At 37.9% G+C, this 15,528-nt stretch overlaps 1 protein-coding gene across 1 annotated transcript in view; it reads right to left on the bottom strand.

The window, feature by feature from the left end:
- The window catches only part of SPEF2 (sperm flagellar 2), a 190,167-nt gene that overhangs the window by 26,923 nt on the left and 147,716 nt on the right, over positions 1 to 15,528 (bottom strand). The window contains exons 27-30 of the mRNA XM_012002382.1: positions 14,615 to 14,762; positions 12,351 to 12,479; positions 9,963 to 10,101; positions 7,016 to 7,245 (exon numbers count right to left, since the gene is read on the bottom strand). Coding sequence (XP_011857772.1) covers positions 7,016 to 7,245; positions 9,963 to 10,101; positions 12,351 to 12,479; positions 14,615 to 14,762 — 646 coding nt within the window. The remainder of the gene's footprint in view (positions 1 to 7,015; positions 7,246 to 9,962; positions 10,102 to 12,350; positions 12,480 to 14,614; positions 14,763 to 15,528) is intronic.

Raw genomic sequence — 15,528 nt, forward strand, 5'->3', positions numbered from 1 at the left:
CAAATTCTAAATGTTACTGTATTTCATTTAAAATTAGTCTCCTTGTATTTGACAGCTACTGCCTTCATTTTCTTACTCAAACATGGGGCTACTTGTCAGTCTTCCATATTAGGCCTGTTGCACTATGCCTGGGGGCTGCTCACATAATGCTGGTGAATAAATGAATAAAGAAATGAAAAAATAAAGTATCTTTTTGTTAACATCTCTTTTTGTCTCTGTCTCAGAGACAGAGTGTACACATTCAGAACTCTAGGCTGTCGTGGTTAAGCTAGATCATTTAGCAGCATGGTTTTTACAGGAGTTCAAAGGCAGAAGTAGCTATTGCTGCCTATGTGAGTCAGCATGAGGGTTAGCCCAGAGGCTTTTGAAACTGAACTTTCCAGGAAGAAAAGGAGGGGAAGGGTATTCCAGGCAAAGGGGAAAATGGAGCAGCTGTGGAGATTCTGAGATTGCATGACATATTGAGGGAGCATGGTAGCTCATGGCTGTACTCCCAGCACTTTGGGAGGCTGAGGTGGGAAGATCACAAGCCCAGGCATCACAAGCATAGGCAACACAGTGAAACTTCATTTCTACAAAAGAAAAGAAAAGAGAAGAAAATTTAAAAAACAAATTAGCTGAGCATGGTGGCAGGCACCTGTAGACCCAGTTACTTGGAAGGCTGAGGTGGAGGGGGTGTGTTGAGGCTGCAGTGAGCCATGATTGTGCCACTGCACTCTACCCTGAGCTACAGAGTGAAACCTTGTCTAAATATATAAATATATATATGTGTGTGTGTGTATATGTGTATATATATATAAATTTAAATTTAAAAGTAAATTTAAAATTAAAATTTACATTTAAAAAATAAAATTTAATTTCCAATACTGATTGTGCTAGTTTCAAAACAGAATTTTAGTTCTATGGACAGATTTTCCAACAGATATTACCTTGAATTCTGAGTATATACTTTCATTTGTCTAACGTAAGTTGTCTGGCTTCAGAATACCTGTGTGTTTCATTCTGAAGACACATTTGAAACTCTACCCATAAACAGTTTTAACAGGTCTAAAGCCTTCTAGATTCACTACTGCATTTCTGCGATATGAATCTGACCTAGTGGAAAGAGTTCACCCATTGAAAGAAGCAAAGGCAGGTGGGGGCCATAGTCCTCTTTGCTGTAATCCCCATATTTTGCCACTTGCTGTGATAATTCTGTCAATAACACCTATTCTTCTATAGTATTCCCTTCTCTAAGAAATCTTTCGGTATTTCTTGATTTGGGTTAATGTCAGACTAACTTAGACAATTTTCAGATCAAAATACTTACCTGTAAATACATAATATTGTATTTTAATAATTTTCTCACAGGCACTAAGACTGGTAAAATCCATAGAACTTTCTAGTTACTCCTTTCAGGCAACCAACCACTCTGGTGCCCTTACTCCTGCCTCTGGGTTCTTTGAGGCTTTGCAGAGAGACTGACAGTGCCTGCCACTCTCTCACACATAGCCTCTTCCCTGCTCCAATCCATTCTCCACGACACTTGGCTCTAAATGCCTTTGAAAATCCTTTCCTACATGTCATTTGCAAGCCACTTGAGACTTCACAACCTGACCACAAGCTCTCTGTGGTCCCATCTCCTGCCTCTTGTTTCTTCACAGTTCCCTCAATATGTCATGCAATCTCAAAATCTCCACAGCTGCTCCATTTTCCCCTTTGCCTGGAATACCCTTCCCCTGCTTCTCTTCCTGGAAAGTCCAGTTTCAAAAGCCTCTGAGCTAACCCCCCTGCTGATTCACATAGGCAGTAATAGCTACTTCTGCTTTTGACCTCCTGTGAAAACCATGCTGCTAAATGATCTAGCTTAACCACGACAGCCTAGAGTTCCGAATGTGCACCCTCTGTCTCTGAGACCAGTCATTAAATCCATCGGTCTCGGCCGGGCACGGTGGCTCACGCCTGTAATCCCAGTACTTTGGGAGGCCGAGGCAGGCAGATCACGAGGTCAGGAGATCGAGACCATTCTGGCTAACATGGTGAAACCTCGTCTCTACTAAAAATACAAAAAAAATCAGCGGGCGTGGTGGCATGTGCCTGTAATCCCAGCTACTCGGGAGGCTGAGGCAGGAGAATGGCGTGAACCCGGGAGGCGGAGCTTGCAGTGAGCCGAGATCGCGCCACTCCAGCCTGGGCGACAGAGCCAGACTCTATCTCAAAAAAAAAAAAAAAAAAAAAAAAAATCTATCGGTCTCCAAAAGGGATTCAATAAAGGGGTCCTTGCCAGCTTCTTAGAGCAATGTTACAGGCCTTAAACAAATGCTGCCTCTTTTGAAGAAAAAGAGAGGGTGTAGAATTTGCTAAACTATGTTCTCTTCAGGTAGCTTCTCAGTAGAAGCAAAAATAGCTATGAACCAAATCTCTGCAGGCATTTCATAGAGTACCGATGGGCTTACAAGGAAAAAGGGTTCTATGGCTTAAGTGTGGACAGAGGAACATTGCTAAAGTATTCTAGTTTCAACAGAATCCAAATTGCTTCCATCAGAAAAAGGCTGTCTTCCTTACGTACTTGGCATTTGATGTTTGGAGACAAGATGTACCTACCCAGAACTTACTGGAGTACACAAAATTAATGTTTTTGTTTGGAATGCTTGTACTCCCTAGGAAGCCACATTACTTTATGATTTAATTCTACCAGGTGATGTACATTTTTTTTTGGAAGTACTCAGCGGTAATATTGCAAATGCCTACTAGGGTATTTCCATCTTCAAGACACCAAGCTAACATTTTGGATAATAGACTACTTTGTATCAATATTGTATAATATTATATATTATATACTAATATGACATTACTATAATTATATAATCAAGTCACAATGGCTTATATGATTACACTTAAATTGCACATTCTATGTGCTATGCTCTTTCTAAGCACTTTACATATATTAATTACTTTAATCCTCATAACAACCTGATTTCAATACATGGAATATGTATCATTATTATTCTTATTTTACAGATGCAGTAACTGACACAGAGAGAAATTTAGTAACTTGTCCAAGATCATATGACAGTCATTTGACAAGAGGTGAACTTGAGAAAGAACTGTTTGGCTCTAGACATCCCATCATAGACTGAGGTGGATAATAAGTGAATTAACATATGAAAATGTTAGCAAAGGGTCTGACACATAGTGACTAGGTCAAATTGGCTATTGTTATAATTCAGAAAATATTCAGTAGATCTAACTCTGCCGGGAGTATGCTCATAGGAATGATTCCTAGGATACGCGATGGAAAGAATGGTTTGCTAATTCATTAGCTTTCTTTTACTCATGCTGTTCTCATGCTTCTAAAGTATGGATCTTTGCAAAGTGGCAGGAAAAATGCAAGTGTAATCAACTGTTTCATTGCATTTTGCATGATCTCATTTGATTATCATGTATAAGGTCATTATTTTTCTGGTATATTTGTGTCAATCATATCAATAAATACTATTTTAGGTCTCATCATTACCTTTACCAAAAGAGAGGTAGAATCATCATTAAGTGGCAGAATTTGACCAGAAAAGGAGTGTTGAATATGTTACAATATATGATGCTTTTCAATTTTATGTTTTCTTTAGTAAGGGCTATTTTAATGAAGACTTTTGTTTTCGAACGAATTAAACAATATGTAGCAGAAAACCCCTGAAGCTTTAGTTCTTTCCATTTACATCCTGATACCATCTAGTCACAAGAATTTAACCCATTCAGTCATTGTTTTAATAAAAGATTAAATAATAATCCAATAATTGTATTTGTGTGGCATGATTAAAACTTGCAAAGTGTAATTTAGTAACATCAGTGCTCCTTATAAATCTGCTAAAAAATCTTACCATGGGGATAGTAACATAATGGCTATTATATGCAAATATGTATGCTTCCCCCACAAAAAAAATCCATCTGTGTTAACATATTTTAGTGAACTTGAAAGTTGCATCTTAGATATTATATGTTACATGGGCATATATGAAATAATATAGGAAAATGTTTATATTTCTTGGCATAGAAATAATAGCAAGTTTGAGCAGGAAGTTCTGCAGGATCACACATTTGAAACACACCATGTTCAGTCAGCTCCTCCATACTCTCAAACCTGTTATCACTCACTAAGATTGTCTTTTGAAATTGTAGAGTTCTAAGGTAAATACAATGGAAGGTATCATAAAGGATTGTTTTCCATTTCTTGGAAGAAATACAACAAAAGCCTTCATTTAAAAGACGGATGAGTGTGTATCATGTTTCTTAAGTGAACTATTGCCAAATGGGGTAGAAAAACAAAAAAGTCAGAGTATACTTTGTGGGGCCAGAAGAGACGGGGAAAAGGGGTGAGCAGTAGTTAATGGGTTTTCTGAGGCATGGCCATTGTCCATGTTTGGAGCCTGATTTCAAGGGTATCAGTAGAGAACCTCCAATTCTGTGACTCCGGGAAGCAGAAAATGGAATAGTACTTTTCCCTGCCCTCTATAAGAATAGTAAGAATAATAACAATGAACATTACTCCTGTCAATCAAATTCCCAACACTTATTAATTATTTTAGATACACCTAAAAAGCAATATATGCAATACATAGTTTTTCAAATGGTATAATTGAGTTAATAGAGAAAAGAGTCTAAACTGTTTGCCCATAGACCATGCATAACTCACTTTGAATGATCACAATCCCCAATTCCTACAGTATTGTATAGCCTTGTAAATTCTGTGTTAATTACAACTGTTATTCTTGCATATGGGTTAATTCTCCAGCTTGGCTGGGTGGAGGTGGTTCCTCAGACAGAGAAAGTCTCCTCTTCCATTCGCCTGAAGTTCATGCAGTTGGAGAAAGAAAAGCAGAGCAGTCTCCTAACCGTTTCCCAAACATCATGCCCCTATCCTCACGCTTCTTGTCTGCAGGGTTTCCAGCAGCTGTTTCTCTAGCTGTAAACATTCTCTCTAGCCTTGCCACAAAATCTCTTTACCCTCTTCAATTTCCCCTCCAAAGTTTTGCTCCACAAACTTTTCCCTGACCAATTTCAGGGCACACTGATGCTTTGCATTCTTGAGCACTTGAATAACATTCATATTGTGTCCCGGAAAGAACTCTAATAGTTGTTCATATTTCCTTCTTCTTTGCTTGCCTTTTCAAATTAAACTCTCAGCTCCTAGAGCAAGTGGTTTCCTTTTACTCTGCTTTTTAAAAAATAAAAATTAAAAAAAAAAACTCTTTCTGTTTCTCCCTCCCTCCCTTCCTATATTTCCTCTCCCTCCCTTCTTATTTCTCCCATTGTCTGAAAACATTTACCTGTCGACATCTTTGTTTCCCAAGGGTTTCTAGAGTTAATCTTCTGAGACACATGTCAAGTTATAGCTGCTATTTTTTAAAATTTATTTTTAAAATTTTAGTTGAAATATGAGCTATGGATTTGAGGTTGGATCCAAGAAAGTATTATGATTAGCATCATGGATACTAGGGTCCCTTCTGAAAGATATTATAAGTGAATCATAATTTTCAAAATCCACTTCTACCTATTCAAGTGTCCCCAGATGCCTTTAGTTTTTACCTATTAATTGAGTGATTTCCTCCCAGTCACCAGAATGTAGGATTAAAGCAAACCACATGTCATGATTAGAATCCATTTACACATATCTTTTTATTTTATGTGTAAAATAATGGCCTGGATAAAATGAAGGGAAAAAGCAACTCTGAAGAGGGAAGTACATAATAACAGGGCATTGTGAAACTCGCACCATGGAGAAGAGGGTGCACTCTACCTGACTAAAGGACTGAAGGGATTTCATGGGCTGATTTGTAAAGTCGAGATTTTTTGTACCTGCTGATGGCCATGTTTCCTTCATGCCCAAATGCTGCCAAACAGCACCTCTGTCCCTCCACAGCTGAAGTGTTAGCTTTTATACCTTGGAGCTGTAAAGCCTGCTCTAGCTGATTTGATGAGCTGACATATCAAAGCACAAGGCTCACCCAGGCACACACATATACACCAATTTCACCCACTGGGCGTGGCAAGGAAGCTTTCAGACTTAGAGTAATGCTCTTTTTACTAATGATATATGATGTGAATTTCTAGAAATACTGAACTTTTTTTTAAAAGTAACATTGTATTAATACTAAAGTCAGTTGATTATGCTATAGGCAAAAGTAATAATTTCCTAATAAGTAGTATATGTTGAAAGATAAAGGAAATCTGCTTATGAGAGGCAACTTAGTTCAGTGAGAAGGGGCAAGAACTTTGGATCTGCAGAGTTCTGAATGACATATGATCATAGGCAAAAAATCTGCTAAACTCCTCTGCGAGTCAGTGTCTAGACCTTTAAAGTGGAGATGATAATCCTATATGATCTGTCTGAATTACTTGAGCTATCAATTGACAGAACTCATTGAAGAATATCTGGAAGTAGGAAATGCCTGAATAAAAAAAGCCTGTGCAGATGCTGTAGGTCCATGCTGATAAAATGTGAAAGAGCTAAAATTGTTGTGCGCAGAAAACATTTACACATACACACGAACAAACTAATTAATTAAGCCAACATTTTCTAACAGCTCATTTGATTCTGCTTATGGTCTACAAGCACGGAGGGAAAAGGCCAACATAAAAGGGAGATCTTCTATTCCCTGGTCTCCCCTCAGAGAGACACAAACTCATAATCTCAATACAATATCTAAACTAGAAGTATGCACAAAGTCTTTCTGTAAGCTGCCAAGTGGAGTAATACTCAAATATATAAACCTGTCAGCAAGGGGCGGGGAGGACAGGAGAGGGAATTACCAGGAATGAAGATCACCACACTGCTCAAGCATTATTCACAGTGGGTTCTGCTTGTTTAATTAGGGTCTGTGCTGTATGAAACAAATATTTAATAAACTAGAACAAAGCAAGGACATGTTTTAGTGCTACATGATCCCATAGAGCTGATTTTACTTGCTGGCAAGTGATTGCTGTCCTGGTTAATCTTAACCTTTTTTTGTGCTCTTTTCACAATAATTATTTTTCTTACCTTTAGGTGCCATATCTAAGAACTGATCCCGAAGATTGTCAAGCTGTTCGATGGTCAGGGTGCCATCTTCTTCCTTTTCTACAGGTGGAGGACGTATCGGTGGGGGAGGATCTGGAAAGACTTTTACATTGCCATTAATGAAGAAGTCTTCTTGGTTTAAATAAAGTTCATTCTGAATTTTTGTAGATGTTTCAATGTGATAGCGAGCTACGTCAGTTAATTTTTCTACACTGAAAATGGTAAAATGGATAGCGTTAACCCCATGAAAGATACTATTAGATTAATAAAGTTTGCTTATAAGACATACACACAAAAGTAAACACATTATATAGCTGTTAGACAACTCCATCTGCATGCTTATAAATTTCAATTTGTCCCCAAATCTATTTTGTAAAAAGGCAGGGTATAAATAAATGCAGATTAAATAGAAAATGCATGCTTATTAAATAGCTAATAGTTACACATTTTACACAAAACTGAACTTAAAGAGACTCTATTAAATATAGTTTTTATTAGCATTAGAATATATTTTACTACATAAGCAAGATTATATCAAGGGTTATATTTCCTTCTAAGTATGAACCAGAATAAGATTATATGGCACAATACTCTGTAAAACGTGACTATTAGAATAATACATTTATTTGGAATAAGGATGAATTATGAAGTGAATCAAGTTCGATAATGTATTTCTAGAAGAGTGGCTTTTCTCTATTTCTGTCAAGAAGTTTGATGTTATCTAAAACAAAGATATCAGAATAGGCTCTTTTGCATATAATCCATTGAAATTGCTTTGCTGTCTTCATGAAGAATAACAATTCCTAGCTAGATCACATGATAAAGGAGCAACAGTTGGGAACCACTATGATGTGGTAGAAAGAGTACTGGAATCTGAGTTCTCATCCTAGGACACTCTCTAGCCACATATCCTGGGGCAAGTAACCTAAGCTCTCTAAATTTCCTTGTCTTTGCAATGGAATCAACCACACAACACTCCCTATCTTATGGCTATTAATGTGAACTCACATACGGCAAGGATTTAAACTGTACTACGGGTATAGTTAATGACATTTTAAAAGTCGTTTTAAAGGCTAGAGAGGTTTCATACATGAATAAGTGCTTATCGCTGTACCGAAGACAAGATCTTGTTTATATATTACAATGAAAGTGAGCATCACAGAAAAATGCAAATTTAATCTGATTTTATATAATTCATAAGCACCAAATATACCATATACTGAACATACAACTGAAAATTTAAAAAGTAGTATTAGTTGCTATCTTTCAAAAGATACTCGAATTCAACTCCAGAACGTTGTCTTTGTGAGTGTCCATGTAATACGGATTAGTCAATTAGTTTATGCTTTAGGGTGGTTGCGTGCTCGGGGACAGAGGAGAAGGTCACTGGATAGCTGCTGAATTTACGTGAGTGAGGAGGGACTCCAAATGTGGATGGAGACCCAACCATAACCCTGTAGGATACTCTGTAAAACAAGACTAATAGAATAACAGTACCTTTATTGGGAATCAGGATACTAAAACAGATGCGCGCCACCTAGTGGAAGGTTACTAGGAGTAATCTTAACAATGGAAGGAAAAAAGTGCCCGGAAAATGAAAACAGGATTTGAAGGTCAAAGGGACCTGCCAACTATTTTTTTATTTATTTGTATCACATTTCTAGGTTTTAACTTCTTGGGCCACAGTTCATGACAGCATATGTATATTCACAGAGCAAAGACATATACAATATAAATCTGAGAAATATGAGTACATTTGCTAAAACTAATATGCATTTACACTGGATGGCCACATGGATGGGAGTCATGGATCCCAAAAATGAAGATGATACACTTTCATTTGAAAATAGTAGGCAGAGAACAGAACTGAATATTACTGCTGTGTGATGCTGATGAGTAACTGACTTGGTTATCCAGTAGCAAAATGATTTTAAGTATTACTGCAGTAAACTAACTTACTTATGCTTGTGTTTGCATTTTTTATTCTGTTTAATGTTTGTTTGTTTGTTTTACTATGGAGCAGCAGTTCCAAACAACTAGGCTGAAGACTTTACAGAAGAACTTCACTATGAGACAAGGACCAGAGAAAACAAACCGTAACAGCTGCTTTTTACATGACAATTGTTGCTTCTAAGAATACTTGCCTTTTGAATACTCTTTGTGTAGCAACTTACAAGTTTTCAGTAAATGTTTATTGTAAACTGTAGTGCATCTTGGAATCTAGATCTAGTGTAAACTTCTGAAATCGCTGGCTGGAGTATTTGCTTGTATAGATGAAGCCAATGAGGCCCAGAGCCGTCAACCATGCTTCTAATTTGTGGACAAGCTGGAGCTCCTGGTCTGGACAATCATGACTCATTCTGCTGAGCTACCTTTTTGTACCTTTTAGGGGTGAACTAACAGGATGGGAGTCATTGCCCCTCAGTAGCAATGGAAGTCTGGGAAGTCTTCAGAACTCAACAGAAAAGTAAAATTTGGGGTTGGTCTTAAAAGAGAGTAAGTCTAGTTGGTAAAACATTTCAGTGAATGACTTTTTAATCTCCCCTTAATTGGCTCTGACTAATAATAAATCTACCATTAGAAAAGTATGGAGCATTATTTTACTTCTGAAAACTATTTTTAAATTAACTATAATCTTACCTTGTAAAATAAGGTTCGTATTGATCAGTATGACAGCTAAACTTATAAATACTGTGCAAAGTTAAATATAGCAATAGAACCCTTTGATGCATGATTTACTGTTAGAAAAGAGTTAATACAAACATAATAGTAAAGCTCATGTTGTCTGTTTATACACGTGATTTCCTAAAAGGTCAAAATTTATTATTTGTAATTGTAATTTAAATTTGTAAATACCTTAAAAATCTTCATCAATTTTGGTACTTAGAATACACAAAACATATTTTCAGAAAGTCATGTGGTACTTTACCTGGCCATTTCATTCAAGTATCTCTCACCAAGCCATTTTTCCATGAGTTTATATACATCAACCACCTTTGTTACTAAATCTTCAAGAAGAGCCAATGCTTTTGTCTTTATCAGTTCAAGTCGAAACTGTGTGGCTGTTTCTATTTGCAAAGAGAAATAAGAATGTTTTAACATATTGCAGTGCACTCATTTACTAATGAACAGATTCACTTTGAAACCACTCATGCTTCAATTTTTGAAGCTTTAGGTGCACATTTAACATACCAGAATAGGTAAGATAATATCCATCTCACTGAGAAGTAAAATGTAGTATGTGGTAGAGTCATTTGAGAAATTATCTGAACCAAAACTATAATTGAGCTTTTTATCTATTGCACTTTATAGCAGTCTACTCTTTGACAAACGAAATGTGAGAACACACATAGGTAATTTCTGAATTTTGAAAAGGGAGTAGGGGACAAAGTCTCTTGCTTATCTCCCTACTTTAGAACCTGGAGTGGCATTGCCATTGTATTTCTCAGCGCCACTAAAAGCAGGACAAACTCCATGTGCTCCCGGGCCCATTACTGATCCTAGCACATAATTTGTTTGGTGGATTTTATCTCCAAAATTTTTCCAGTTTCTCTTTTTGGCTTTTTCCATTGTCACTGCCTAGTTTGGGCGCTGATTATCTCTCACTTAAACTGTTGCAATAGCCTCAATCCTACTTTTTCTAACTTTCTTCCCCCACCTCAAATCCAAATCCACCTCCACACTATCCAGAGTAATTTGTCTTACCTGCAGATGTGATCATAATCACTTTTCTGCTCACAATTTTTCACTAGCTCCCAGCTGCCACCAGGGAAGAATCGAACATTCTTGGCAGGGCCTAAATAACCCTCCATGGTCTAGCCTCTCCATCTCCCAAGTCGCTCCTTTCCAGAACATGACTCATGCTCCTAAGCTACTCACAAGCTGATATCCCTCTTAGCCCTCTCTCTGCCACGGCATGCAATGCTTCTCTTCATTCTGAAGCCAGTTTTTCCCCTGGAAAAACTTCTCCATAGTCTTCCACTTCAGCTCAAGAATTAGTTAATTAGTTCCTCGGGTAAGTCGGGAATTCCCCTCATGTCCCCTTTGCCCCATATGCCCACCACCAATATCACATTTTTTTTTTTTGAGACAGGATCTCACTATGTTGCCCAGGCTGGATTCAAACACAATCGATCCTTCACCTCAATCTCTTCAGTAGGTGTGACTACAGGCCCAGCTGTCAACAGGTCAACATGCGACAGTGATTGCATTTCTCTTCCTTGAGACTGAGTTTTATTTTTTGTTTATGTTCGTACATACAAGCATGTGTCTCCAGCAACTATCACAGGACTTGGTACAGACTGGAAAGTCAATAATCATTTGTTATATGAATAAATGAATTTTGCTACACTAAGGATCATGTATGGAATGAACTGAAAGATGAAGTATACTGAAAACCACTGAAATCAGATGCAGGGCAGGCAATAGGGGAGATGCATCTGTCCTGGACTTGCCTGATGCCACAATCTCCCTGTGTTCAACTGACCAGATTTTATTTGGAGTTATAGAAGTTGGTGGTAGTAAGATGGGGAAGACAGGGGAGAGAAAACAAGAGAAACAAGGGATGGAAAGCATCCTTAGTAGTTAATAGTCACTGAGTAGTTATAGGTCTCTCGGCATACCCCATGCCACATTTTTGTGGTTTTGTCATCTTATATATTGACCATGTTTTTTCCCCTTAGGATAGGTTTGCTCAGTTTCCTGATCTTTTCAGATTTCATTTAGAATTGCATTACAAGACAATTAGGAGAGCCATAAGGAAAATGTTTTGTGGAGTCATTGCTCTTATAGAGAAGAACACCCCTGAACATAACAGATATATGACTGGCTCTTCTATGGCCTTTGTTCCCAAGAACTCACTTTCAGGGCCTGTTAGCCTTTAGTTAGAATTTATTTTCCTAATGAGGGACCTAAATTATTCTTACTGTAATACAAAACCGCTTACTTTAGGTAGTCCCTACCTAAACCTATAAAATCATACCAACTTTCAACATTTTCTTTTGTTTCTGTTTTATGAGATCTTAATTACTGCTATTGCTTTTTCCAACCCATTCCCAAATTCTTTTTGATTCTTTTTGAGATACTGCCATTAGTTAAGACTGATTAGGTGATGTCAAAACATCTGACTTATGCAACACTCAAATCTAGTCCTTGTGTGGTCAAACAAAATCAGTCAACTGAATATTGTACTTTTCAACCTGTTTGCTGTATGTTCTTATAGACATGGTCTGAGGCAGTTGATGAGTCAGTTGTGGGCTGTTTGGCTACTGGTCTCCTTTCTACTGAACAGCATCATCTTAGTCGTTTCAATTGCTACCTTCAAATTGCAAGGCAGCAAGGTGTTCTTCTTTTATTTTGAGCCTCAGCTCATTTTTCCTTTCGATTTCAGCAATTTCCTCTGTTGTTACTATGACAGGAGTTGCTTCTGCAATAGGTGGTGATTTACCTGAAAGGGCAATGAAACATGCTGAGTAAACTAACGAAATACAAAGGTATGCACATAGTATTTGCACAGAATGAGCACAAAGCAAAATTTGTTAAGCTATAAACCTCTAGTGATTTGGAAACAATGAAACCTTGGTCCTCCCAGTGTGTGTGATGAAATACCGAATTTTTCCTTGAGAATTCTCTGTATGGTTCCTGGGCTCGACTCATATAAAACACCCCATTTGTGTAGTATAATTAAAAAATAAGGTATGTAGCAAGTGCAGAGATGGTTACAGTTTCCAAACATAGTGAAATCCAGAGTTTGGGGACAGAAATTAGCAAATCCCAACATAGTGCTGACCCCATTAGACACCTGCAGAATTACCACTCCATAAAGGATAACTTCCATTAGCAAAGTAATTCCTAGATCTTCACCAAAAAAAGAAGATACGAGAATAACCGCAAGAAGATGTGAGTGAAATGCGGGTGATGGTCAAGAATCTAGAATCTATTTAAATATCATTATTATCTTTTGAAACAGTCTTGCTCTGTCACCCAGGCTGGAGTGCAGTGGCATGCTCATGGTTCACTGCAGCCTCGACCTCCCAAGATCAGGCAATCTTTCCACCTCAGCCTCCCTAGTAGCTGGGACTACAGAAGTGTGCCACCACACCCAGCTATTTTATTGTATTTTTTTGTAAAGACAGAGTTTTGTCATGTTGCTCAGGCTGATCTCAAACTCCTGGGCTCAAGCAATCCACCTGCCTTGGCCTCCCAAAGTGCAGGATTACAGGTGTGAGGCACTGCTCCTGGCTAATTTAATTATATTTTAATTACAACTTAACTATAAGTACATCAGTGATTATATAAGCTAATTAGAAAATATAAATTTGTCAGTACTTATCAAAGGATTTACCCATGGGCTATGGCAATATGATTCTAGTGGCAGGGTTCATTTACATAGCTCTATTTTCAGTTCAACTAATCTTTCTTTGAGGGTCTGACCTCAAAGGGTTCAAATCTTGTAAAGAAGACATACTGTAAACAAAGAAATTGTAATATGTTGCAATAATAGATGTATATGTAAGTTACAGATGAAGGAGAGATTAATCTCTCTAGATTTCTGTTTTATCATCTGTAAAATTAAGGGATCAGACCCCAACAGTTATTCCATTAAAGTTAACAGAAGCACTTCCCTTATTTCTGCCACTTGAGATGGACTTAAGCGGTGTGTTCTTTATCAAGGTAATATTCTTCCCTTTCCTTCAAGTGCCACTGACCCACTCCTTCCTCCATCCTCAGTGCTTTTCTTTAACTCCCATTCCTGGCTGCTTGAATGTTCTCCATCTAAGAAGCGTCTTATACATCCTAGGACGGAGTGGGGAGACCTTGTTCTTAAGGTACTTGTACCTCCCCTATCAAAGAACAATAGTCACATGTCTTTACTGCAAGACTACAGCTGAGTTAGGGCAGGGACTGTGGTTGTGATTTTTGGTTTTATTTTTAATTTACTATTGTGTTCTTGGCATCCATCTAGAGCATTTCACATAGCAGGTGTATAATAAACATATCACGGGCAATCTATGAGTGGAGTGAGTTCTGTTCATTTGCTTCCCAGGATTCCACTTCAGAGTGGGAGGGTAATGTTGATGCCAAAGCTATTCATTCCTAAGGTTAATTAGGGATCTCTTTCAAGATGTATTTTCTCAACTCTTTGTTTTTCCTCATGCTACTGAGGCAGGGATTTAGGCAGGAGGCCTCCAGGAGAAAAGGACTTGCCCCTGAAACACACACATAGCTTTTAAAAACATAGCTTTTAAACTTCTCTTTGTTACTGCAGTGTTAGCCTTTCTGCATAGACTTTTCAGATGACATAGTACCATCCTGGAAGTTCTTTTAACATTTCAAAACTGTCTTTGAGGTTTGTTTTACCCTTGGTACATCTGACTATTTGGTTAAACAAGTTAGGTGGGCTTGGTATGCAATATGATTTGCCACTAACATCACAAATCATAGAAGCCTGGGTCTCTAGTTTAAACCTAATGAGTAGCATTTTAGTGGCTTAGACGCTAATAACGTGTCTAGTTAAATGCTTGTTTTCTACCAAGGAGAGGTTTAGGCATCCAGAGTTCTGAGTGCTAAAAGCATAAATACCTTTGGGTTTTTTATCTTCCTGTTTTTTCTTGGGTGGCTCCTTTTTGATTTTTTTATTTGCACCCATCTGAGGAGATTTTTCTTTGGGGTCTGCTGGCTGGTTTTCTTTTTCTTCTTCCATGAGCCTCTGATGAATTTCGGCAGCCACCTGGTTGCATAACAGCAATATTTCAGTTAATGTAGCATTTATAAAATATGGTAACCATTTGGATGTAGTCATAAATTCTGTTGAAACCTTAATCCACTGTAAACAATTGTGCCCATGTACTCGAACTTTACAAAATACACCCCACCATGTTTTACTTAAGTGGAAACCTGGCCCTGTCCCAAGATGCGACTTCCCTGCCACCATCTGTGTGGAGGTTGCTCACTTTCTCAAGCCCCACCTGCAAATCATCCTTATGTTTCCTCACTGCCACCTCCAGAGTGTCACAACTCCATGGTTATGCAAAAAGTCCTTTCTTTTAAATCTCAAACACACATTTATACTTCTCAGTTCCTTTAATCTCTCGACTTCCAATCCGGGGTATTTCCCTGTATCATTGTTTCTTAACCTTTTTTGATAACTGATCCCCTACAGAGTTTGTTTTTTTTTACATTTTTTTCTTTTATTTGCATTCATAAAATTTTAATACTGCAGAAGCCTATTTGCTTATGTTCTGGGTGTATATTTGTGGTATCAACCTACATATATTCATCACCCTCGGCAACAGCCAGTTTTTGGGACTGCATGCCCTGTGTTAATTGGGTCATGGATAGTTGAATCCTGGGCTTCTATTTTACTTAAGCACTAAATATCACCCCCAAAAGACTCAGTATTTGTGAGGTTGACCCATTCCACAGGCTAACCCCAAGGTTCTTAGCTTCCTCCGCTGGACTGACTTTCAGCTTCTCTCCATTCCACCAAGCGCCTC

Source organism: Mandrillus leucophaeus, unplaced genomic scaffold, assembly GCF_000951045.1.
Source record: "Mandrillus leucophaeus isolate KB7577 unplaced genomic scaffold, Mleu.le_1.0 Scaffold684, whole genome shotgun sequence".
NCBI classification, from domain to species: Eukaryota; Metazoa; Chordata; class Mammalia; order Primates; family Cercopithecidae; genus Mandrillus; species Mandrillus leucophaeus.